The 27,787-nt window shown below is 42.4% G+C and overlaps 1 protein-coding gene across 1 annotated transcript in view; it reads right to left on the reverse strand.

Annotated features, from left to right (window-relative positions):
* The window catches only part of PLPP4 (phospholipid phosphatase 4), a 108,395-nt gene that overhangs the window by 59,296 nt on the left and 21,312 nt on the right, over positions 1-27,787 (reverse strand). Inside the window, exons 3-4 of the mRNA XM_015424275.1 lie at positions 26,663-26,726; positions 24,691-24,815 (exon numbers count right to left, since the gene is read on the reverse strand). Coding sequence (XP_015279761.1) covers positions 24,691-24,815; positions 26,663-26,726 — 189 coding nt within the window. The remainder of the gene's footprint in view (positions 1-24,690; positions 24,816-26,662; positions 26,727-27,787) is intronic.

Genomic DNA, 27,787 nt, shown 5'->3' on the forward strand with positions numbered 1-27,787 from the left:
TTTTTGGAGGGAGGTACAGAAGTTGATCTGGCAGATTACTAAAAAACAAATTCCTATGGACCCTGAGATATTCTTGCTGAATATCCTTCCAGATGGCTGGAGGCAAAAGGAAAAATACCTAATTTTACATATACTTACAGCGGCTAGGTTGGTGCTGGCTAGGGAATGGAAAGCTGAACAGGTACCGACAAAAGAACAACTGATCAATAAATTAATTGACATTGCCGAAATGGATAACCTAACTCAAAAGATAAATGGAAATATGTGTTTAAGATTCAAGAACGTTTGGTCACCGGTTTATAAATGGTTAGACAATGATTAAGAGGAATTAGAAAGAGGTTCTGCATTTGATGTATAGGTGAGATTTGTTGGTGGAGGGTTATGTTTTTGAGTCCTTTGTTGTGTTAAAATAAATAAAGATTATATTTAAAACAAAAACAAAAACAAATGTAGGTTTGGGGGACTCAAGAGAAAGAAAGGTATATCAGTATTTTAAAATAAAGTTTGTGAGTTAAGTAGAATCTCTCCTTATATATAATTGAATAGTGGGTGCCAAAGTTCTAATTCTAAAATGCACTCCCTTAGTGTATGGCTGATGGCACTGCTCCTCAGCATATATCGCCACCAATCAGAAGGCAAAGCCCGGGTCCCGCCCACACCACAACTGCTGCGACAACCTGGTCTTTTGCATATGGAAGCTGATTGGACTTCAGTCCATTCCACACCTCAAACTCCCCCCCCACCGCAAGACAGTTGGAATTTTCAGTTGCATAACATACCTCATAGGGGAGAGGAGAATGGGTAACAATGGTTACCACTCTCCAGGTGAGGGCTACAGATAATTCAAACATACAAATGCTCTTCAGGTAACAGAGATCAGTCCCTCGGGAGAAAACAGTGGACTCTGTCATTAAACCCTGCTGAGGTTGCCACAGGAAACTGACACTGTTTGCCCAAAGCCAGAGCACTCTCCCAGAGCCTCTTTCTAGATCCCGTTGTATTTATTTCCACAACGGGCATTATTTCTAGTTTGGAATAATCCAAGAGACTGTTCATACATGCAAGGGCATCGCTTCTTACCTCCTGATAATGACTTGCCATGGAATTAATCTATGATTGCCTTTTCATGCATGCAATCTATCATTTGAGATTACAGTTATACAATGATAAATATGAAAAGCAAGTTTAAGGGGCCAGTTCGTCAGAATTCCATGACACCTCTGTTTCTAGCATCTGTCCCTTCTGTTTCCTGGGATAGGTTGAAGCTACACTGCTCAGCTGCTATCCTATGCAACCAGGTCCACAGGAGGAAAACTGCATGTGTCTGTCCTTCTTATAACTGGCCTGTATCATTCCATTAACAGATATTGTAGAAGAATTGTGTACAAATTCATTACAGTATAATGCACTATGCTGTACTAAGCTTTTCCCCACAGAAATCTATACTATCCAAGGCAAATACAAGAGGGACAACAGCAGATGGCAACCACTGTTGCATAGAGAGACCATGTGACATGTATCTTTGTTGATTTCATTCCCTTGCCATTACCCTGTTCTTGCCCTATGAAGGCAAACAAATTACAACAATAGTTTTCAAACTTCATACCTTCACAGAATCTGCCAAAGAGTCTTTCAGAACTGCTGAAGATTCCAAAGAAGAGAAGAAGAAAAAGAAGATAATGGATTTATACCCCACCCTCCACTCAGAGTTTCAGGGCGGTTTACAATCTCCTTTCCCTTCCCCTCCCCACAACACACACCCTGTGAGGTAGGTGAGGCTGAGAGAGCTCTTTCAAGAACTGCCCTTTCAAGGACAGCTCTTGTCAGAACTATGGCTTGCCCAAGGTCATCCAGCAGCTGCAAGTGGAGGAGTGGGGAATCAAACCCGGTTCTCCCAGATTAGAGTCTGCGCACTTAACCACTACACCAAACTGGCTCAAAGCACATTCCAAGGTGAATTGAGCTCACACAGTGCATTTGCCAGGTTTATTGGGCCTCACTGTTGGTCCCTGCAAACTGAATACATACTTTAGAATGCATCCCACACTCATCTGTTCAATGGCTAGCAGAATCGGCACAGAAGTGGCATGTTGAAATTCTCTCTCCTATCCTCAAGATATCTACAAAACTAGAGCTTGAGCTTACACTACAGCTCACGGGAATGTTTTTCTGCTAGAAAAAAATTGTTTTCTTGTTTGCTGGTATGTAAATAAAACGGAATAGTGTAAATATATGATGAACAGAGAAAAGAGGAAACACCTGTAGCAAGTTGTGCTGCTGTGGAAACTACCAAAGCATATGCTGAATAGTGGAAAGCTGTGGGAAGACAAGAAAACGTGTATGATGAGGTGGCTAACTCTCATAGTTTGGAACAAACAGCTCATAAATACTACTGAAAAGGCTACTCGAAAATTTGTGTTAACAGAGAAGTGTCATGAAAATTAAAGGGAAACAGAAGATGAAAGCTGTCAACAGAAACAGGGTAGACTATCTGGGATCACAATCAAGAACACACTTTGATGCAGAGTTGTACATATTCTGACATCCAGCATGGGAAAGAGAAAGCATGCCAAGTTTGATGTAATACTAGGGGACAGAAGCACTTGTATATATGAAGCAACAAAAGAAAACATTTGTCCTTGGCTAGCATACCTAAATGAAAGGAAGAGGCATCTGCACAAGATATGGAATGTCATGTAATCTGCTTAATATGTAACAAAACTAGTAACGATGACAGTATTTCTGTGCCATGTGTTGTGCAAGCAGTTTGCGGCACAGAAAATTAAATATAAAAAATACTACAGGAATTGAATATGCGTAACAAAAGCAGAAACAATGAAAGCAGAAGAAAATGCATAAAGTTCCTAATGTCTTTAGTAATTAGCAACAGCAGGTGCTATGTCTTGAATTAAGCAAGATGATAACAGCAGTAGACAGAGAATGAGGCTACAATAGAGGAAATCTGAAAGTACTTCCACTCTTATGACCAGCAGAGCTGTAGCAAATATGTTATAGCCTTGTATGTTTCTGATATCCTGGAGCTGAAAACATTGGATCCAGAAATATAGGAAGTCCTGAAGATGGCAAATTTGTCATTGCAAAACATAATGATTCATTCATGTGTATTGTACCAGATTGTGTCGAAGAGCATGAACACAAAAGATGAAATGCAAGCCCAGGGGGATGGGGGGGTGTAAGTGAGAAAGGAAGCACATACACAACCAAGTTTGGGAAAAACTGGCCACGTCTTTATTGAATACAACAGCAGAAGCACTGCCACAACACGTGGGCGGATCCTGCACTAGGTGACCCACCTGCTGCCTGATGTACATCCGCTCCCCCAGCCTATCTGCTGTTGGAAAAGACCATGGAGTGGCAAGCCCCGGGTTCCACCTGGGCACTTGCCATTTAGTTCCCCAGTACACCCTTGTTGGTGAGAGCCAACAGCCTGGACATGCCTTAAGCGAGTCCCCAAATAGGGAGGCAGGTATGCAGGCACAGCCTCCACCCACCAAAGTATCCATCCAAGTGCCCATACCACAAGAGTGGAGGAACCCCCCAATTCACCAATGCTTCTACTGCTGAAGCAAGCAAACTGTTCCACAATCCATCTAGCCACATGTCAATGTCTCATTCCGAGAGGTGGACCCTGTCCACCCCATAGAGGGCCAGCTGCCTGAAAGAAATGTCCATGTGTCTGATCATGTGGCCACCTAACGATGCCAGGAGACACTTTGCATGCTTTATGTCTGGCCAAGTCCACTCTCTCCAGAGCGATGACTCCACACCACTCTCACCATTCCAATAGCTCCAACCAAAACTATGCCAGTACACCACCATTTAGCATCCTATTCTAAAGGTAGGGGGAATTCATTGCCTTTTTATGTTCATACACAGTGAGGGATGAAGCAGAGAGAAACTCTTACTGGCTGGTACATAGTCAAATGAACTGAGAACACCAAATCAACAATAGGTAAAGCATTATGGAGTCATGATGACACTGTCAGAACCCACAGCCAACAACGTAGTACATGCTTATCAGGAAAGTAATACTTTATTGAAGAGCTACAGATGCATTAACATAGGCAATTAGAATACAACTAACCTCCCCACTCCCATGGCAGCATAGCTGACATACTGCCCCCTCAAAAATCAGCTTCTCACAATTCTTCCAGGAGGTCTCCCGGGCATTCCGGGAGTTCTCACGATTTGTCCAGGACTTCACGATGAAACTTTTGCAACAGCCTAGGGGCCCAAATATCCCCTACTTCCACCCATTCGAGGTGCTGGGGTCCAAAATCTGACCATTCAACCAAATACATCAATTTCCCACGTTTGATCTTAGAGTCCAGAATTTTTGAAATCTCATAATGTTCCTCACCCTCAACCAAGATCGGAGGGGGTACAGGTTTCAATGGACGCCAAGGACTGGAACCGGAATCCTTCTTCAGGAGGCTGAAATGAAACACAGAATGCAAATTCCTCAAGTTTTTAGGCAGATCCAGTTCCACAGCAACATCATTGATCACCCTTTTCACAGGAAACGGACCAATGTATTTCCAGCCCAGTTTCCGACTAGGGCGTAGCATCTGGATGTTTTTAGTAGACACAAAAACAGAGCCCCCAGGCTGCAGAGCCCAATCCTCCACCCTTCTCTTATCAGCCTGACATTTGTATGCATCCTTGGCAGCATTCAAAGTCTTACACAGTAAAGACCATGAGTCCCGCAATTGTGTACACCATAGAGCAGCATCCCCCGACCCCAGGTCATTGTCCCCTTTCAGAAATGGGATGGGCAGGCTATCATAACCATACAATGCTTTAAAAGGGGACATTCCAATAGAGGAGTGACACATGTTGTTATAACAAAATTCAGCCAGTGGCAAGAGGTCGACCCAGTTGTCTTGTTGATAGTTTGCAAAACAACGGATATATTGCTCCAAAGTCTGATTGACCCGCTCCGTTTGTCCGTCAGTCTCTGGGTGATAAGTGCTGCTCAGGCCCCTCTCCACCCCCATCAGTTTCATTAGCTCCCCCCAGAATCAAGACATGAACTGGGTCCCCCTGTTGGAGACCACCTTGTTGGGGAGCATGTGTAAACGCACCACGTCTCGAAGAAAAGCTTTTGCTAGTGCCTTAGCCATGGGCAGGGAGGCAAATGGAATGAAATGTGCTTGCTTGGAAAACAAATCCACCACCACCCGTATAACAGTCATCAATTTACTCTTTGGAAGATCAGTAATAAAATCCATGGAGATAACCTCCCAGGGCCGGCTCAGAGTAGGTAGCGGGTGTAACAGACCCAGGGTTTTCCTTGGTCTAGGTTTATTCATGGCACACATCTGGCAGGACTTGACAAAGGAGGACAGATCCTTACGCATCTGCAGCCACCAAAACTGACGTTGCAATAGCTGAAGAGATTTAATGAAACTTGGTGTCCCGACAGTTAGGAGCCGTGCACGGCTTGTAACACCTCCCCCCGAGTGAGAGGGGAATGAACAGTTTATTTCCCCGATACCAACAGCCATCATTTCACAGTTCAAAATCATCCTCAGCTTTGGGCACAGCCTTGTCCCCCTCTGAGGCCGGGGCTGCGGTGAGGGAGACGGTGGGGCCACGGGCCCCACTGGTGCCACCAGGTGGGCTTCTCTCTCCTCCCTAATGGCTTGGATCACCAACTGCGGGAGCACATGAATAATATCTTCCAGCTCCCGCTGAAGCTGTTGCCTCTCTAGATCCGCCACCTCCATCCTGTGGGCCAGTTCTAGCCCCTCATCCGGGGACACGTGCCCACTCCTCGCCTTCGACCTTTCTGTCACCCACAAGGCCGGCAGTGGTTCAAAGGGTGCCCCATATGGTGGGTAAACCTCCTACTGAGGTAAATCTCAGGTCAAACCTGCTGTCTCTTCTAGGCCCCTGTGTGAGCATATAAGTCTCTGCAGTAGAATCCGGGTTGAATTGGCCCCACCTGGAGCTCAGTCGATATCCCGGGCCAAGTGGTTGCTGCGGCCCTGAGGGGGTCAGGAACAACAGGGTTGACATCGTCTTTGGGACTGCTCCCTTCTCAGCCGCGGTCACCGGTACCGCTGGCTGGGTCGTGGGAGCCGTGCCCCCAGTTGTGGTAGGGATTGGGACCTCTTCATCCTCTCCCTCCTCTTCCTCGTGAATCCGTTTCTCCTCTCCGGTGCTCCATCCTCTCCCTCCTCTTCCTCGTGAATCTGTTTCTCCTCTCCGGCACTCATCTCGGTTGGGGAGAGAGAATGAAGGATTCTTAACAGAATGTCAGAACCCACAGCCAACAGCATAGTACACGCTTATCAGGAAAGGTAATACTTTATTGAAGAGCTATAGATGCATTAACATAGGCAATTAGAATACAACTAACCTCCCCACCCCCATGGCACCATAGCTGACAGACACCTGTAGACAAAGTGTCTACTTATATCAATTCAACATATGTTTGATCTAATGCAGCTAATGGAAAAACATCTGTACCTTCTGCCCAAAACTAATGGTGTGATAGCATCATCTATGAAACAGTTCCTTCACAAAAGTGGGGAAGGACAGCCAACAGGTACCACTCACAACAGAAATATTACAGCCACATTTTGCTTGGACATTCTACATAGCAGTTGGCTGGAACAATTAAGTGAAGCTAAACCTGTTACTCCCATCTGAGTTTGGTTGGCAGGAGAAAGAAAGTAAAAAACTGTGGAATTATTATTGAGGGCCAACAAAATTACTGCCTTGTATTTATTAAAGGGAAACACTTTAGATGTTGTTAATCCATCCAGAGAACCTACACTGTAAGAAAGGGAAGAGGTAATACCTTGATGACTTCTTTTGGAACCAGTCCTCTTAATGGTAATCTTGCACAAGACAACTGGGAAGGAAGAGAATTACAACAGTCTGTCACACTACTTTCTCTCCTCAGATTAGCACAAAGGGATTGCTTGAAGGATGGAGCCCAAGTTGTCCAATACAGAAGAAAACAATAATAGAATCTGAAGAATTAAAGAATTTGAAGCATAAAAGAAAACCTCCAGTGCAGAGTGCAAATATTTCGGCCCAAGACCTTGGAGAGCAACTGACTATCTGAATAGACAAATGGGGCAAGTCAGACAGAGCAAGTGTGCTGGATCTGGCCGGTCGCCACGGATATCCTTCACTGAAAGCTGGATATGTAGTCCAAAAGCAAGCTGAGAAACAGAGCCTAAAGTCAGAAAGCTGGGAAATCAGTCAGAGTTTTCAGGAGCGAGGAGTGAAGGCTGACAGCCAGGACTAGGTCTGAGAGTGCACGGTTGCTTCTGTGCCAAGGCACGTGAGCAGGGTCGTTTATGACCAAATCCTCCCTTCCCTGGGAGTCAATCTGCAAAGACCCACAGGCCCTCACATTGCCTTTGCAACAGCAGAAGTCTGGCACTCCTCCTTCTCTCTTGCACATTCAGACGTTGGCGTGCCCTGCGTCTGGGACAATCAGGTGAGCTAGGTGGGTATTCTGGCCTTGGAGTTTCTCCAACTGGGGGTGCTGGGCAAGGCTCTGGACCAGACTCTTCGTCTGACTTCACCTCAGTCTGTTCGCCTTGCTGCGCCTCCTGTGCAGATGCTGGCATTTAAGACTTGCACATTGGGGTACCACATTGCCTAGTACCTGTGTGACCAACATATTGCTGCAATCCAGACATGATTATGGTTTAATGAAGCTTAGTTGCCTGCTCTGGAGTGTGGCCATCAGCACAGTGCTTTGTGGCTGCCACACTCAGACGAATCCCAGATGAAGGAATACCATGCAATTCCAATCTTTTTTTTGGGGGGGGGGAAATGAACCAACACATTTAACCCTGGATAAGCGACTGGTAAAAACTGCCAAATGGTTTCAGCCAGTTTGGTGTAGTGGTTAAGTGCACAGACTCTAATCTGGGAGAACCGGGTTTGATTTCCCACTCCTCCACCTGCAGCTGCTGGATGACTGTGGGCAAGCCATAGTTCTGACAAGAGCTGTCCTTGAAAGGGCAGTTCTTGAAAGAGCTCTCTCAGCCCCACCTACCTCACAGGGTGTCTGTTGTGGGGAGGGGAAGAGTTTGTAAGATGCTCTGAGACTCTGAGTGATGGGCAGGGTATAAATCCAGTCTCTTCTTCTTCTACTACTACTCTTCTGTCCCTCTCAGTGACAGAAAGTAGTACAGACTGGGATTTAATTTAGCAAGCTCCTCAACTGGACTAAATGACAGAATATCAACAAAACCCCAAAAACTCCATTAATAAACTTCCAGTCTCAAGATACTTTGTGGAGCTTGATCTGGGGAAAGAGATACAATGAGAGACTGCATTTTCTAACACAGGAGCGTAATTCTTGGAAACACAAAGCATCCTCCTTTTTTATCAGCAAGCAGCCACTTCCCAAAGCAAAGGACGTGATAATTATTGTTATTGCAGTTACAGCCAAGTACACTGATTACATGCTTTATCTTAGATTTCTAATGAAAGACTCCAATCTGTAACAGCTGTTGTCAACAGTAATTGCTGACAACTATTATTCAGCCAATACAACACACATGACAACTAGACGAAAATAATAAAGACGCAGAGTAAAGGTCTACAACTCATAATGCATGAAATAGGCAATGAACGTAGATAATACCACCAAATAATTTTCTAATATTTTACTCTAAAAACAAGGCTTTTGAGATCAATTGTGTTATTGTGACTTTTGGGTTCAAAATCAATTGTATATTGTACTCAAAAGTCAACATATCATATCAATTGATCTTTATTACACTGAAATATGCTTGATAAGGGAGAAAAGTCTGACAAATTCAGGAAGAGCTTTCTACAAAATAGTAGCTGCTATAGAAGACACTCTGGATCAAGCAGTATCCATCTTCATCTACTTGCAAGATAGCACTGTCAACTGGCCCTGCTATTCCAAGTGGAGCTGCTACACAGGAACATGGTCAGATGAGAGGCCCTTGGCTACGAATGGCTTTAAAGGTAATAACTAACTCCTTGCATTGAGCACAGAAACCAACTAGTAGCCAGGGACGGTTTCTCACCGCAGGTGCAATAAGCATATTGCAGTTTGCTCCAGCTAAAAAGCAAGCTGCACCATTTTGCACCAGTTTTTTTTATTATCAAAGGCAACTCAAAGTAGAACAATAATGCATCTTCAGGGTTATTGTGTCATAGGTCAGTGGGGCCAAATCAGTAGAGTCGAAGTAAGAGAACAATATCCATGCTAGATGAAGAAAGTAACTTTTTGTCATAAGGTTAGCCTGATTCTCTATCAGCAAAGCCTGTACCAGCATATACTATGAACAAATGTAGAGAATTTAGTTATGTCCACTACATTTTTGCTGTTTCTAATGTTTGTAAGTCTACTACTATTGAACTGTTGCATTCTTGAAAATCCCATGCTACTTGATTGCATTTACACTGTGATCCATCTTGAGTCTCAGCAAGAAAGGCAGGTTATGAACATACATGTATAGTCTTGAGACAGTTGTCAAATCACAACACTCTCTAAGAACTAAGCCTTTCCAACCATCATAACATCTACCTTGTTAGGATTCAGAAAAAATGAGGACATGGGGAAAATATGGGGATGGGAGTAACTATGACTCACTTAATTACAGAGTTGCACGGTGTAGAAATACCATCAAGGGGGCCTGAAGAGTACACCCTGTAACTATATGAACCCAGTGAAAGAAATAAACTTCCACTATTTAGCTACCCTCTAACAAAATCATCAAACCACCAGCAAATTATAGGTTAACAGTTTAAAAAAGTAGTCTTTAGATTTTCCTTCAGTTTTGCAATGTTGAAGCTAATGAAATTTCAGCAATGAGAACCATCATGAGAACATACCATATCTACATTCTCCAAACCTGGACAATTGCATCTTAGAACCAAATCTGACTGTCTATATGATTCTGATGATCTCCCTCCATCATATACTTTAGCACAGATGGCTCTCCTGAATGGATCAACCATCATCACCATGCTCATAATATTATCACATTATTTTATAACAGTATAGGGCAGCTTTAGAACAACAGTAAGGACCAAAAAATGCAAAGGTGATCACAGAAAGTTGGATACACATGCACATATCCTGAGTAATTAGCAGAACCTCCTATCTGCTTTCATCAATAAAACAAATTATTGAGCCTTTTGTCAAAAATTATTAGTGAGCAGCTTCTGGAAGGCAAACTGATAATGGAGGAAAAATATATGTGAAGTTCCTTTATCTGTCTTCATACATTTATCTGTCTTCATACATTTACGGAAGGTAATGGTGCACACTGTTGAAACTGACAACGTGGTCATTCTGTGGCTGTGTCCTACTTGTAAAAATTAGACACTCATGAGCTTTTGATATGCCTACTGATCGATGATACATTGCAGTCAATGACTGCCAGCAGTTCATTGTCTGTACCACAATCAGCTCCTGGTCTTGTTGTAGCAGAGAGAAAAGAGCTTCTCCATCTTCTGCTTCGGATTATGCAATTGATTTGATTTCTTTATTGACCATCCAGTGATGCCCATATCACCCTGCCAACAAACGTCCGCATGGTCAAAGCAATGGTATTCCCAGTAGTCATATATGGCTGCGAGAGTTGGACTATAAGGAAGGCCGAGCACCGAAGAATAGATTCTTTTGAATTATGGTGCTGGAGAAGACTCTTGAGAGTCCCTTGGACTGCAAGAAGATCAAATCAGTCAATCCTAAAAGAAATCAACCCTGACTGTTCCCTGGAAGGCCAGATAATGAAACTGAAGCTCAAATACTTTGGCCACCAAATGAGAAGGGAGCACTCACTGGAGAAGACCCTGATGCTGGGAAAGATTGAAGGTCAAAGAAGACAGGAACGGCAAAGGATGAGATGGTTAGACAGTGTCAATAGATGCAACGAACATAAAATTGAGTGAACTTCAGAGGACGGCGGAAGACAGGAAGGCCTGGCGTGATCTGGTCCATGGGGTTGCAAAGAGTCAGACTCGACTGTGCGACTGAACAACAACAACACCTATGATTATCAGCACATCTTGTTAAGTTGTGTGATCAATTTCTTCCTGGACACTTGCATAAAAGCTTTCAGTTTCTTCCTCATCAGCAGTTGTAGTTGGGGTGTAAACTTGAATGAAGTCTGATTGATATTATTCAGTCAGACTTTGAAGAAGAAGAAGAAGGGATTGGATTTATACCCCGCCCTTCACTACCCAAAGGTGTCTCAGAGCGGCTTACAAACTCCTTTCCCTTCCCCTCCCCACAACAGATACCCTGTGAGGTAGGTGGGGCTGAGAGAGCTCTGATCTTTCAGATAGAGCTGTGCCAGAGCTTGTGACTGACCCAAGGTCACATCAGCAGGTGCAAGTGGAGGAGTGGGGAATCAAACTCGGTTCTCCCAGATTAGAGTCCGCACACTTAACCACTACACCAAACTGGCCCATGATTGTTTGTGCTCCATCTTGCCTCACTATTAGAGGAACTCCATTTCATCTGTGCTTGTCAATTTCGTAAGTAAAACAGTGTAATTTTCTGACTGACAATAAAATGTTCCTTAAATTAAAAGCAGTGTTGATCAAAAAGGTGTTGGGCCTATATAGTAGATTAAGGAACATTTTATTGGGAACATTTGGCTGTACAATCTCAGGAGAATATATAGTTGACCAGAGCAATTGTTTTCTGGTCTTTATTTCATATTTTGTATATGTATGGTTGTATATATTTTTACATATCAGCCAACATGTTCTATTTGTATTAGACCTCTGAGGAAGGCATGTAAAGGCCGAAACGCGTTAGGTCTATTTTATTTGCCTTTGTTTGTTTTAATATTTGTATATGAGGTATGAATGGGACCTTATTTGTTATTTTAATTTGTGTTGAATAAATACATGTATATTTTTGTCTGTTTCATAATTAGATTTTTAGAGTTGGCCCTCTTCTATTCTTGACTAACCTTTTTAGGTTCTGAATTGATTGTTATTATTTAGCCATTGATTAGCCATTGATTACATTTTGGAGTGCTGATGGGACATATTGTTGTGATAACTGATATACACTTCTGGATATTTGCATTTACACAAATATATATACATATTCTATTTGTGAAGTTGTTGTTATTATTGTTCACACTTTGCAGAGGTCTTAACTTTGCAGTTTCCTTCTTTTTTGCTTTTGTATTGGTAACTCTCTCCTCCTCTGTTTTTGGTTTAGCATCTCAAGCTGGACATACCTGTGGGCTAGTCCACTGTGTCTGTCTGGTTGGAATGAATGAGGCTGCTGCAAGACAGTCAGTGATAGCTTTATGGACATCCCTCTGGAAGTTAAGGACACTTGCACTGTGATTACCTTTCCGTGTGGTTGGGAAAAGAAACATGGGGCCATGAAATCTGAATATGCCAAAAATATGTTTCTGTGTACAAGATGATGACTATGTAGGGGGCTCCTACAGTAGCTCCAGTTAGTACTTCTAAGTGATTACTTTGGTAATTTATTGGTGTTCAGTTCTGTTTATATACAGTAGAGACATAGTAAAAGTGGTAAATATTTTGGCCTAGCAATGACTTTCAGGCCCATGTTCTCCATATTTCATCCTGGCTGGGCCATTTCATTGCATATGATATTCTTCTGAATGTACAAATATGAAACCCTAGCAATTTTATTGCATAAAAGTTTCCTAAGAATAACACTTTTCACTTTCAGCATGTCAAGCAATGCATCACATTAGCCTCCCAGTGGTCATATCAAAAAACAACCATTACAGTTCAAAATTGGTGTTCACTCAATATCTGCAATTGCTTATAATATTTATTCAGTTTTGAGGCCAGCTTGTATCCCAAAAATACTCATACAATACATAAAAAGAATATAATTTATAAACACTCCTATCAAAAATAATAATTAACACCTATTTTTCCAAAAACATCAAACACACTAAGGAAAAAATATATAAAGTTACTTAGAAATAATATTAAAAGTACTGTAAAATGGTACAGGAAATATAATAGTATCATAGCAGCAGTATAACTACCTCACAAAGCCTTTATATGACCCTAGTGCACTTAAAACTATCTATCTAAAAAGACCCTTCAGAAGTCTTCATTGCACTAGAAGGCAGAGATGAAAATAAAATACTGAGTTTACTGGAAAATTCTTCAGTGTTTACAATTCACAAGTGAAACATCAGTTTCACCTACTCAAATTTATATGAGACACTGGTTGTGTATTTTTGCAACTTTAATACTTTTTTCAAGAACAGAAAATATGTTGAGAGAGGGAATTCTGCTATGGACCTACAAATGATTCTGTAACTCTGTCTGTAGCAAAAATTTTAGGGGCAGTAATTAAACAGCAGAAGATCATCAAGTTAGGCATTATTTTTTATTATTTTAGTTTCTTCTCAAGGCTATAGCTGTATAAGCAGTGATAGATAGATAGATACTACGGATCTAATGTTGAAAAAATATCCTGCCAAGGGTGCCCGCCAATCTCTTTTCTGATGATATGGGATCCTGCAGCACAGTACACATGGTGAATCTCATATGTAGATAATATGAGTATACATATATATAATCTCAGGCACACTTCCACCAAGACCATTCTTATACCAGTAACAAGACTGATACATGGCAAGCCATTTCATACAACCTCATAAAGAAACCTCCATACAGTTATATGTAAAGTAACTATGGTTTATGTATATTTATTATTTCTTTAAGAACCCTATACCCTGAGAAAAAGCATGGGAATTTTGTCCACTGGAAAAGAATAAAAAACCTATTTTACATAAGAAAAATCCTGCAGGATCCAACAGAGCTTAGACAGTTTCACTTTTACTATTTACTCCCCGAATTGGGATCTTAAAAGCCATAATTGCAAAGGGAAATTACAGTTTCTCTTTCTGTGCAGTTCAGGCCCTTCCAACCCACCCCTAACAAAGCTAATATACTGCACTGAAGGCAAACCTCCCATTTTATTGCTGGAAATTAATCCCACTTCTGTTTCACTATCTCCTAGTAAGGAGACTAGTCAAGGGTCCAGCCTATCTGAGGGACCGCCTTTCTCCATATGTTCCCCCAAGGGCACTTCGGTCGGAAGGGTATCATCTCCTGGAAATTCCAGGCCCGAGAGAAGTTAAACTTGCTGCGACCAGGACTAGGGCATTTTCGGTGGCGGCTCCTACCTGGTGGAAGGAGCTCCCGGAGGAGATCCGGGCCCTGCGGGACCTTTCTCAGTTCCGCAGGGCCTGCAAGATGGAGCTCTTCTGCCAGGCTTTTGAGTAGGAGCTACCGCCACCGCTATTCCACCTGTACCCCTTATGCCCTGGTGTACTAACATCTGATTGCCTGGCCCCAAGGGTGGAGTGAGGTGCTTGGACACACCTCTGAGGACAAGATTGTAGGACGTAGCTATGTGAGGTTAAGATCTCCCCTTCTTACTTAAATTTGTTGTAATCTGTTATGATATTTTATTGTAATTTATTGTTTTTAAACTATATGTTATTGTGCCCTTGTTAGCCGCCCTGAGCCTTCGGGGTAGGGCGGGATACAAATGTAAATATAAATAAATAAAATAAATAAGAATTTTCATTTCGGTTCAGAGATCACATTCAAATGTCGAATCTGTACCTATAAACCTTTCCAAACATGGAACTGGATCCACACTCCCACTCATAGGCACGGAGATGCATGTCCTTCCATTTGCAGAAGAAAGTTAAACTGAGGTATACATTACTCATCTATTTAGCAAATTTAAAATATGGAAATACTGCTTAGGAGAAGGAAATGTACCTCAAACAATTATTTTACTGTGCTACATAGTCAGCTCTGAATTCTGAGGAATGACTCAGGGTTTCTGATGGACATCAAGGACTTGGAGGCAAACCCAGGAAAAAAAATGTAATATTCTTCAGTCTGATTTTCTGGTTTTTTAAATGTTATGTAAAAAAAGTACTGGAAAATAAAGGTTCATATTACTATAGCTGTTATTAAACAAATGGGAGGACATTAAAATCATACATAATTTGAAAATTGTTTGATTAGTTTCTCATAAAATGGAAAAAAATTATGCTAATCTAGTAGTAACATCTGCATGTAAAGTCCAAGTATCTGAATGTTTCCCAGCTTCGGGTGTGTGTGTGTGTGAATAATATCTCTGGAAACTTGCAAGATGGTAAGTCCCTACCTCAAGAAAGTGGTGGAGTTTCTACACATTCCTCATCCATTGGGCATGGGTCTATCACACTTTGGAAATATCTTATTGGGTAGGGTCATATAATCAAAAATAAATGTGTAATATTCAGACACAAAGATGCCTATAATACTGCGACCTAGAAGCCATGAAGTGCTCTGTTTCTGTGTTCAGGGAAACCAAATATCAGCTCTGCATGTTTTTGTGAACCAAAGAAATCAATGTTTGGGAGTACACAAGGAATCTGGGGAAAGAGACAGTGAGAGATTAGCTATATATAGGAGACCACCAAAGAAGACTCTGCTGAGGAAGGCAATGGAAAACCACCTCTGCTTCTCACTTGCCTTGAAAGCCCCATCCTAGGGCTGCCATAAGTTGGTTGCAACTTGACAGCACTTGTGAACGTACACATAGCAACAAGAGTCTCTAGTTTTACCGCTCATGACAGTCAATCAAGCCACAGTTGTTAACAGAATTTTTAAAGTTTTACTGATTTCACAGAGCCTAGTACATCAAACATTATATTTAAATTTGCAACTGAAGATGATCCAAGTGTAAATTTAGGTCACCTTCAAATCATTTGTCTCCCAAGCTCTAGAATGAATTCAGACTTCCCAAACCCTCACAAGCAGCAGCTGGTGCCTGAAATCAAGTATTCACAGCAAGCATGGCATTCAGAAATGATGCACTGAGAAATCATTCTTCAATTGCTAAAAAACAGTGGGCTATTTACAGTAACAAAGAGTGGAATGATGTTAAAAAGAATCTCTCTCATTTAATGTCCAACCTTTTATCACTGGGCATCTGGTCTGCTTGGAATTGCTTTACTGCATGCATAAAATGGCTTTAGAAGAGTTTATTTCCCATGCAGTCTCCCAGCATTACATTGTTGAGAGCCAAGATGATACTTAACAAGGGACTTTTGTCCAATGAAAATGCTTTAACAAATATTCAGAGTGAAGCATTATTGATTTGCAAATTACCCTACAGACTCAAGAGAGGTATCTCCCTCATCAAAGCATCTTTTCAGCCTGGCATGAATGTTATGACATTGATTACTTGACCTTGCCACGGGACATATTTAAAGATCTTATTTTCCTCTTCCATTAAAGTACACAGAGTAGCTGCCAACTGCTGTTTGTGTATCTTGTTCAATTAAACCATCCATTGTATAATGATACAAGTTATTATTCACAAAGGCTACCAGACAATCACTTAATTATCTGTTTCAGTAGGTCCATTGTGACCACATTGTTGGCAATAAATGACTCTTTAGTGGTAGTAACGAAAACTTGAACAATACAGAAAGTTTTGTTAATCGAGTTTTAACAATGGTCCAAATGAGACTTGACAAGGTAAATTCATGACTGGGCTCTCCCACATTTTGTATGAGATCCAAAGCAACTGTGGAAGGAGGAGAGGAAATCAGATCTTGGCAACAGGACTGGGAAGGAGACCTAACATTTTTTCTTCCTGCCATTTTCCCCAATCTAAATCCCCCACTATTATTTTTACCGCAAGAGAAATATGCATTCACCATTAAATGTTCCTGCAGATCTCTCTCCCACGGATCAAAGCACAGCTGTAGGGGGACAAGGGGGAACTGCAATGGGGAGGGAACCCCCTGATCTAGCCCTGGAGCCCCAACTGACTCCCCCCCCCATTGCTTTGAACTGTTAAAGAACCTACGGCAAACACCAATTGCAGCTTTTGCCTATATCACATTTATTGTATCTCTAAAACTGATGAACTTTGTAAATTGCTAAAATCAAATTAAATAGATGTAGAATGTTCATGATAAATGTTCTTTAACCACACTTCACAGAATCCCCCCCCCCCCAGACACAAACCAGGGCCCTTACATACAAACTGTTGTTCAGTTCACACTGCTTTTAGATCATACTGCATTCAGGAACTGGAGTGACTGTGGCACAATGTGAGTCATATTATGTGACGAGAAGGCATAATTTTGTGATACCCTAAATACCAGTTTATAATGATGCAAGTTTCACAGGCCCTATATTACTTGCAGCAAAGGTAGGAAATGGATAAAGAAGGCAAGCAAAGTGACGTGGAGTGGGAGAAAAAGGCAAGTTCACAAGGGAAGACCTAATAATAAGAGAAATGCAAAGCAAATTCCACACCTTTTTATTAAACCCTGTGAAAGTACCCATATCACCGTTGTTAGGATGATATTTCATGCTTCTTCAGAGACTAGCCCCTTTGGGGGGGGGGTTATTCACACACTCATAAATTGCAAGTGACACAAGCCAACAGCTTGCACTAAAGGTAAAGGTAAATGTTCCCCTTGCTCGAAAGCCAGTCGAATCCGACTCTAGGGTTGCAGTGCTCATCTCCGTTTCAAAGCCGAAGAGCCAGCGCTTCTCCGAAGACGTTTCTGTGGTCATGTGGCCGGCATGACTAAACACCAAGGCGCACGGAACACTGTTACCTTCCCACTGAAGTGGGACCTATTTATCTACTTGCAATGTCTTGCTTTTGAACTGCTAGGTTGGCAGGAGCTGGAACTAGAGACGGGAGCTCACTCCATCATGCGGCACCCTGGAGCCAATGGCAAACAGCACAATTCAGTGGTTAGAGTATCACACTAGCACTGGGGAGACCTGGATTCAAATCCCTAATCTGCCATGAACTTCCCTGGGTGATCTGGGGTCCATCTTTCAGCCTAGTTAATAGGCTGTTGTGCAGATATAATGGAGAAAAGGAGAACAGTGAATGCCACCCTGAGCTCCTTGGCAGAAGGCCAGGGATATGATACTGGAGAGGAGGCAGAGAAATGCCTGTGCTCACCAAGGGAGGTCAGGCTGTAGTGATATTTTAACAGGAGAGGGACATGCCCTTGCCCACATTCTTAGCCTTCACAGGCTGGTGTAAATGACAAACTTTGCAGCATTCAAAGTACACACACAGAATGGTTGGAAACTCTCATTGGAGAAAGGTTGGAATCTCCTTTTTGCATCCTCATGCTCCATGTCTCATCTCATTCTGGTTTGTAGAAAGCTAACAGACACCAGCTGCCAAAACTGACGCCAGCTGACTTTGTGCTGTTTAGTCTTTCGTGATGCATTGTACACTTTGTCAACTTTAATTCAGGGGTTCATTCGCTAACTGCTGTTCTATTCATATGAACATCATCCATCCTTCTCTAGAAAAACGGGGGGGGGAGGGACATAAAAACAGCAAATCATTCTGCAGTGCTTCCTGGAACAAAAGGAACATAGGAACAGCCTGCCATGTAAAAGCATTTTACTACTATTATAATTAGCTCACAACTCAATCTGGAGCAGATATCAAGAGTAAATAGCATGACTAGTGCTGGTTTTGATCCTGTAATCCATCCCACATTGAGCGGATCATAAAGTATGTAGCTGATTGGGTAATAAGCTAGCACTCTTGCTTATTAATATCGTGGAAAAATAGCATGGGTCTCTCAAAAGTTTGGCAGATCAAGACTGGGTATATAGAAACTGATGGACTGCAAGTCTACAGACTAGCAAACACTTCCCCCCACTTAAAATAATTTTGGAGTTTCTTAAGCAAATCAAAGGATCAAAAAAACCAGCAACTGGATAGCCTAGGCAAGCCAAATCTCATCAGATCTCAGAAGCTAAGCAGGGCTGACCCTGGCAAGTATTTTGAAGGGCGACCTCGAGGAAGTACAAGGGCCAGGATGAAGAGGCAAGTAATATCAAGCCACCCCTCTGAAATGTCCTAGCCCAAGTAGGAGTCGCCAGAAGTCACCATGACTCCCAGGCTCGCAAACCCATACATACACAAACATACACACAATACTCACACACACCCCAAAAATCAGCAACATTCTTTTAATACATCAATCTATGTCAGAACCATGGGCAGTGTCTTTCAGTGATATCCTGCATTTACTCCAATGGGTCTCCTATCAGCATAGTATGCGAGGGCTGATTTGCCTCCGTGAGAGGCATGAAGAGAAAAGATACCTACAGGGGGAAGAGCCAGTCTATTTAAGTCTGGCTCCTGCCCCCTATCTCACCAGTCCGTCGGCGAGCTCGGCCCACCCTCCCACCCTATTTTAGTGCAGGTCTGACCGGCTGCCTTTTCATGGAGCCAGGTAGGAATTTTTCGCCTCTACCGGTTTGGCCTATGGATGGGGGTATTTTTGCCTACCTTGCACTGACGATAGTGGTGTTGGTTTATTGGCTTTGGGGGGCCGGGTTGTTAAATAGTATGGTCACTTTAAATTTGGCAGGGTAGCGCGATCAAGATGGAAATGGTGAGCACTGGGGCATTGTTATAAAGGAAATAAAGGGTCCTCCAGGAACGGCTTTCAGGTCTTTGCAGCTCAAGGCCGGGAAGGGGTGATCTTCCTTGGAACAATCAGGCCCGGCCTACTTTAGCGGGCCTTTGCGGCTTCGGGGGTGGTGGGTCAGGGGTTCTTTTGAACATGCCATGCTGCTAGTCGAAAGCTACCTTCGGTGGCTTGAGATTGGAGCAGGTGCATCGCCCAGAAGGAAATGAAGGTTGTCAGGAGTTTGACACCTGTCATATTCCTCAGTACATTTCGGGTAACCCCTCGCTAGTATTTGTTGTTATTAAATAATTAATAAAGTGGCCCTTGTTAAATCCATATTGGTGTCTGTCTATTCCGACTGGGGGGGCAATGGAACTTCCACTACTGGACAGCAAGGAAACTTTGTCTCCACTGCCATGTTATCCCTCCCCCGACTGAATTCAACACTTTCTTCCATATGAGTGAATGGCTGGCATTCACTCACAAGGGGTAAAGTAAAAGGGGTTCAGCTCATGGGAACCCTAGGGGAAAAAGCTAAGCAGCCCCTTCCTCTGGTAAACCAAGGGCCAGCTGTCTCTCAACTAGGGATGGGCACAAATTGAATTACAAACTGAAACTCGTCATGAACTGGGCCTGGTTCATGGTTCATGAACCGAGGTTCATGCCATTCTGCCTTCACAAGCCCCCACAAACATCCCAGGTAGGTTCGTGTGATTTGTGTCAGCAGACACACTGGTGGCAGGGCTTGGAGAAGGAATTTAAAGAGACTGTGGTCTCTTTAAATGCCTTCTTCAAGCCACAGTGCTGTGGTGGTGTAGCTTGCAAAAACTTTTGCAAGTTGCAGCAGCGCAACTCACAAGTGAACTGGGAAGGCATTTAAATGACTTCTCAGTTGACTCACTGAGTCATGCCCCCACCATGGCACGACTTGCAAGTGAACTGGGATGGCATTTAAATGCCTTCTCAGTTGACTCACGGAGTCCTGCCATCACCGCGGCACACTCACAAGTGAACTGGGAAGACGTTTAAATGCCTTCTCAGTTGACTCCCTGAGTCATGCCACTGCCACAGGTAATATCACCACAGCTCAACTCAACAAGTGAACTGGGAAGGCATTTAAATGACTTTTCAGTTCACTTGTGAGTGTCACCCCAGTGGTAGCACAACTTAGCAAGTCAATTGAGAAGGCATTTAAAGGTTCCCTTTAAATTTCAGCATTAACCCTTTTGCTTCCCTTTCCCTTCCGGGAAGTGAGATCTTCCCCCCCCCTTCCATTCTGCCAGCCTTGGGGAGCTGCCCCCAACAGAAAACAGGGGGGAAGATCCACAAACCTCATGAACCCAAACTGGTTCACAAAGCAGGGGAGGTTCATCCCAGTTCATAGTTCGTAGGACCTCATGAACGAGCATGAATGTTCATTTTCCCGGTTCTTGCCCATCCCTACTCTCAACTCAGTCCCAGATTACAGGCTACTGACTAAGCAGAAGAAAAAGGGGGAAATTCAGTACTTTATAGCACTGTACACAGGGACCCAAAGCAGCTGATATCTACCTCCTCTTCTCCATTTTACCCTCACAACAACCCTGTGAGGTAGGTTAGGCTAAGAGTGTATGACGGGTCCAAGATTACCCAGCAAGCCTCCATGACAGAGTAGGTATTCAAACCAGGGTCTCCTAGTTCCTAGTCCAACACTCTATCCACTGAAGTCCCCTTTGTATTTTACTTTCAATGAGAGGAATCCAAATTAACCACTTGCAGCACCTGAGTTCATTTTGAGCCACTCACTTGCATCCAGTTCCACTGTAGTCAAATTGTTTACAACCATGCTTTTTGTATGCAATTGGAAGGTTTCAATTGAACTGAGAAATCAAAGAGGCATCACTGTAACATCCACCCTGCAGAGGACCAGAGAGATCTGACTTTACTGCCTTTCACAAGGCACATTGCAAAAGCCAACCAACTTCATATATTTGTCTTCATTATGCCTGATATCTTGCATTTTAGTGGTTTTAGCTGCTTTTAAACATTAAAATGTTTTTGTATATTATCTGGTTGTTTTTTTATCATTTTAGTATTTGTAAGTTCAGACATGGCTTGCCACAGACAAGGCACATCTAAATGCACAGCTCCCATCAGAATGTTGCCAGTCTAAGCTATTTCTAATTTGCAAATATTAGTGACTCAATTTGCCTCTTGAAATATTCGACCAAGTAGATCATGGAAGAAAGCTGTAATTTTTAAAAAAATGTTTTTCACTGGTCTCTCAGTTACCTGCGTAGAGGACTGCAAGTTTATAGACGTTTCCACTTTCTCCTGGCAGCCATATAATTTCATCTCCATGGGTTTCACTCTAGCAAATGTAATTCACAAACATGGTGGCTCTAACGGGGTCTCAGGGGAAAGGATCCATTTCACACATACTACAAAGGTCTTCTCCCAACACCTAGAAAGTATACATTTTTAAAAAATCTAGCTATTTGATGACAAACAGGATGGTGTTGTCCTAAAAGCATGGTTTAGTTTCACTGGGATGAGACATCATTAAAAACCAGTCCACATGTTTCTTCAACAGGCTGTCCTGCATGTTTCACTGCCTTCCTTGTGCACTCACAAACAGTCTAGTCAAATGAGCAATGGAACATTAGAAGAAACTCACTGAAGGTAACAAGTTAATTTCTGAGAGACCTGATTTCCATTCTCAGAGTGCAACCTTTCCCTTCTATGATTTTTTCTGCACTTCTTCCTCGACCACCATACAGATTTGCAAGACAGCGAAGCTGAGAATATGTACAAACCAGTTCTAGGACCAAACAAGTTAACATTATGTAATACATTAAAAGCATCAGTCAAAAATCATCCTGAATGTCAACTAGAACATGGAAGCGTGGACAGGGAAAAAATTAGTTGACAGCAAGGACAAGAAAGATCATCCATTTTCAAAAGATCTTCTTAATCTGTCTTTGTCAGAAGCTTGACAGCACATTGCCTGGATGTATGATTTATTTCCTTCACATATTCTAACACTAGGAAAAAACATTGTACTGAACTGTAGCAGGTCCCTTTTAGCTCTCATTTCCAGAAGTACACTGTGGTTTATCATGTAAACTGTCAAAGCACTCTGACATAACTATGTTTTCTGTTACTGTAAAAAAAAAAGATACAAGAGCAGAACAAGTATCTTCTATGGATGTATCTCAATGGAACAAGCACTGGTGAAAGCAATCTGAAATGACCCAGAAAGATGTTAATGTACAACTCCTCTTGGGAATATGCCATTCTGGTGGACTGACAAGCCATAAAGATGACTAACCCAGACCGTTGCTTATCCCATATACCTCCTAGAGTCAAGGCTGATATGGTACATGACTACAGCTGCACAAAAGTTCACAATTTTTCTGGTTTAGGTTAAATCTAAGCATGTGGTGGAAGAAGGAGCAGATATGCAGTCATTAGATGCATTAATTAGCCGCTGAGCCAGCCAAGCAACTGCTGAGGATAAATTCATCCATGCATGCTCAGCCTTCTACCTCCTGAGTCACAGTTCAATTTCCACAGAGAGAGCTTTCATATAAACCTCACATCACCTCAAGAACAATCCTTTACAAGGAAGGCAATTCATAAATTCTGTCAAAATAAATTCACCAAGTAATGATACAAATCATGATGCACACATGAATCAAGCCTTACTGTTTATCCACTTTGAGGCTCTAAAAAAAGTTACATAAACTGTTTTACAGGGTAACATAAGGTATGTTTATAACGCATTTGGAGATATGGTGAGCTGACAGGTATGTTCAGGTTATCTTGTCAAACCTTTACTACAGTTTGTACAAGTCCTCTGATTATTTTAAACAGTACAGACTTTGGCGTGAACAACAGCTCCAGTGCCTCACACATTTTTGCAAAGGAGATCATTTGGCCACTTAACTACACTGTATGTGAGTTATAAATGGTAAACAACTTCTCAAGTACAGCTGCAGCCCTCTTCTGTGTATAACTGTGGTGATTGAGGGTGAATTTGGAATTGTGGGAACAGAAAGACGAACTCCTTTATAAGAGGCCCTGACCTATCCAAATATGGATCTTGGCTATCCCCCTAACAATATTTTCCATCCAAAATGGGGGGGGGGGAGACTTACTCTTGAGAATGGTGAGAGGATAAACAGCTGACAGAAAAAATGGCTAAAATATAAATTTTTCCAACATCATGCTCAGGCATGTCATTTTTGGTTAAGAATTATGCTGTTGCTAGTAAGGGCTCTGCACCATCAGTACCCCTTCAACCTTCTCAAGAGTTAGGAGTCCCCTCCCCTCAGAATGAATACAAATTCACAGGGAAGCACAAAAGAAGGACCATATCCACCATTTGTTTTAGTTTATTTCCCAAGCTTTCCTAGAAACAACTCAGAAAATCCTATTTCCTCCACTAATAATTTACCATGAAAATTTGGAGAAATTAACAGGCAAACATGGAAGAATTGAGCCATCACTGATAATTTGTCATGGGGTTAATCCGTGCATCTATCTGCAGTGATTACTATTCAAGGATATATTTTTTTCCCCAAAAACAAAAATGTGTTGATCAAATGACTGTCAGATCTACAATCAAATCTGCAATCAAAAACAACTAAATTGTCTGCATTTGGGCTACACCTTATTTTAATTTACATGCTGCCATATAGATCAGGCCAGCACAACTTCTGTCCCAACAAGTCAATGGCCGGTGGGTGTTACTTGGCTTGTAGAGTTACAAGTTGTGCAAGTTTTAAGATGGCTTGCTGGTAGCCATTGATGTGTAGTGTAGTGGTTAGTGTTGGACTAGGATTTGGGAGATCTAGGTTCAAACCCACATTCTTCCATGAAGTTTTTTTGGATGACCTTGGCCCTGGGACTCTCTTTCAGCCTGACCTACCTCACAAAGTTGTTGTGAGGATGAAATGGGAAAGGAGACCCATGTGTATTGTTACCCTGAGTTCCTTGGAAGATGGGTGAGAAAAAAAATCTTCTATTTAGATAAATATTTCTGTAACAGTATTTCCAGTAGTGCCATGAACCAAGAGTTCCAGAAGTTGGATACTAGAATTATGGAACTCCTCCCTGCCTTACTGAAGACAAAGATATTCATTCTGTCTCACATCTGTTTTGAACAATCAGGAGGAACAATGGCAAGATACACATTGCACCTCATTAGGAAGAATGAACTTACAGGAAGAGTGGATGCTAGGAAAACTTTTCCTGCCTTCTGACACAACATCTGGATCTCCTGTGCAATGCATTTCAGAGTTCATTTCTCCATCTGGAAAGCAGCGGTAAAAGAAATCGGGACGAGGTCTACAAGAAACACCACAGACATTTGAAACAAAAAAGTAGCCATTAGTAAAGACAGCAAAATGATCATTACATTAAACTGACCACGTACGCTGAGGGAGATAATTCCCTCCAGTTTTATACTGTGCGGGGGTGTTAACTGAAATTGATTAGTTATTTTCTTCTAGAATGCTCCAGCCACTAAAACAGTTAAGAATTTTAACAGTCTAGAGTGGCATGTGGGCAAGGAGAAAGACGTAGTTCTGAATATGGAGGAACCATCTGGCAATACTGAGCAGCTTCTTCAGAAATTAATTGGTTAATTCAAACTTAAGAGAGCTTCTCCATCTATAACCTGGAAAAGGTCACATGCAGGAATATAGATTAAACAAAACAGTGGTTTGGGAGTTGTGTCACACAGTGAATTGATTTTTATTTAGTCAGGCTTCTGGAAAAAGATAGCTAAATCCCAGCTTACTGACACTGTTCTACATCAGTAGTAGCAGAAAAATGAAGAAATTTCAATTTACTTATTAGAAGAAGAAGAGATTGGATTTATACCCCACCCTTCACTACCCAAAGGAGTCTCAGAGCGGCTTACGAACTCCTTTCCCTTCCCCTCCCCACAACAGACACCCTGTAGGTAGGTGGGGCTGAGAGAGCTCTTGGCAGAAACTGCTCTTTTACAAGAACAGCTCTTATCATAACTACGGCTTGCCCAAGGTTATCCAGCCAGGTGCAAGTGGAAGAGTGGGGAATCAAACCCGGTTCTCCCAGATTAGAGTCCGCGCACTTAACCACTACACCAAACTGGCTCATTAGAGACAAAAAGGAAGATGCTGTGAACCTAAAACCTGTTACAAGGTACAAAATAGAAGAAAAAAAATAGGTTTTTAAGTTATAGAAGCAATGAGAATCATTCCATTCAGACACGGTTAGACAGAGCATACATCTGTAAAACACATACAGTTGTGACTTTTTAAAAAACGGATTACAACTGCTGTTTCTATAAGCTGGCCTTTACTTAATGGTCTCTCTGTTATACAGTGGAGCTTCAGGCCCCCCATGGCCCCCTCCCCCAAAAGTCCCTAGCTACGGGGCTGTGGAGCTTCTAGGGGACAATTGAGATTTCGGTTTCTATCTTGTCTGCACTCTTTTCTTAACTGTTCCTCTCTCCTCTGATTAGTTACTTCTACTGCTCTGGTGGGGAGAAATTCAATTTGTATTACATCCCCTCCAAAGCCACTTTATGGGGATATGGATGTGTTATCTCCCAAGCAGATTCTCACAACCTTCTGTTTCAGGAATTATGAAACCAGAATAACCGATCCCTTGCTGCAGGTTGCTTTTATAGCTTCTCCTAGCACCCGCTCCTCCATTTTATACTGATCATATTCATGGATGGTTCATGGGGAAAAAGTTCCATGATTTCACAGTGCTCCTGTTAAAGTACAGCATAAAAGGACAGTGGGAGGCAGTCTTCTGGAGAGGGAATACTAGGAATGAACTCTGATTTCTAAGAGGACTGTCTGACACAATATAAATTGTTGCAAGTAATCCAATTTGATGAAAGCTTTTGCAGAAGACTTATAATTTAATATGAATTTTTTAAAATCTACACTCTCTAGATATTTCTAAATAAGAAAACTGCTGGCAGAAAAACACCCATTAGCATCTTCACCCTCTCTTTTATTTTATAGGGGCAGTTGCTAAAAGAGTTAGAAGCTATGACAATGCTAGCTTTTATTTACTTCATTTATTTTATATGAACTCTTTGACTACTGTGTCCCCAAAGCAGCATTAGAGTTTATTTTATTTATATTCAGCTGGTACTGAAGTTCAGCCAATAGTTATAATGTACTAGGACTTACCTTCCCACTATTAATTTAATAGTGTTTGTGCAGACTCCATTCAAAGCAAGAGCCAAGGAAACAGCTAAAAAGAAGAGAACATAATCTAGAACCACAACACATCCATTTTTTAGTTCATAACTGTTTGAAAAATCAAAAATAGACTTGGAATAAGATTATTTACTAATAAACAAAAACTTGCATCTTCCTGGTTCTCTACATACTCTCTTGTCTTATGGGGTTATGTCCATATACCTTCACCTTTTCCTTTAATGAGACATGATATGGCCTCATTATAGACTCCAGCTACATAAAGTGGTGATGTGAAGCCCACAACCAGGGGTCGTTTCGTAGAAAAAGAGCTAGGGGAATTTATTAGCATAACTCATTAGCATATGCCACACCCCCTGACATCACCGGAAGTGTGTCATAAGGCCACACACCCCGCCCCCAATGGTCCCGGCTGCCGCCGGCCTTGCAGCTCCACTGCCGAGCCCCATGAGGGGCCCGGCAGTGGACCTGCAAGGCCGGCGGGAGTGCAAGGAAGCCCCGTGAAGGCCCTCCCTTGCCCCAGGCAGGCAGGGGTGGGGAGAGGCAGGGAGGAAGCAACTTACCCTCCCTCTTCTCCTGCCTCCTCCTGGCTGAATGAGGGCCGGAAGCAGGGGGCGGGGCTTCGTCATGTGCCCCGCCCCCGTACCTCACCCGGGGGAACTGCGATCCCCCGTGATCCCCCCGAAATGACTTCTGCCCACAACACTATCAGCAATGCAGTTACCACCACCCTAGTTATTAAAGAACTGGTCAATTAAATTATATCAGAGGAGCAACAGTCAGCTGATGAGAAAGGTGTAGTTTGGCCCATCCAGGAACACAAAAAGCTGCCTTATACTGAACCATTTGTCCATCAAGTAGCTCTCCACATCCCAGGCACAGGTCTTCCACATCACCTACTATCTGAGCCTGTGAAGTGGAGATGCCAGGGATTGAACCTGGGACCCCCTGCAGGCCAAGCAGATACTCTAACACTGAGCCACAGCCCCCTGAAGGAAAAATTCATCCCTTAACAATGGCCTAATTCCAAAAATACATCATAAAAACTATAACCAAACATAAACAAGGAGAAAGCAGTGGATGAACTAATCCATT

Source organism: Gekko japonicus, unplaced genomic scaffold (genome assembly GCF_001447785.1).
Source record: "Gekko japonicus isolate JY-2015 unplaced genomic scaffold, Gekko_japonicus_V1.1 scaffold2253, whole genome shotgun sequence".
Lineage (NCBI taxonomy): Eukaryota > Metazoa > Chordata > Lepidosauria > Squamata > Gekkonidae > Gekko > Gekko japonicus.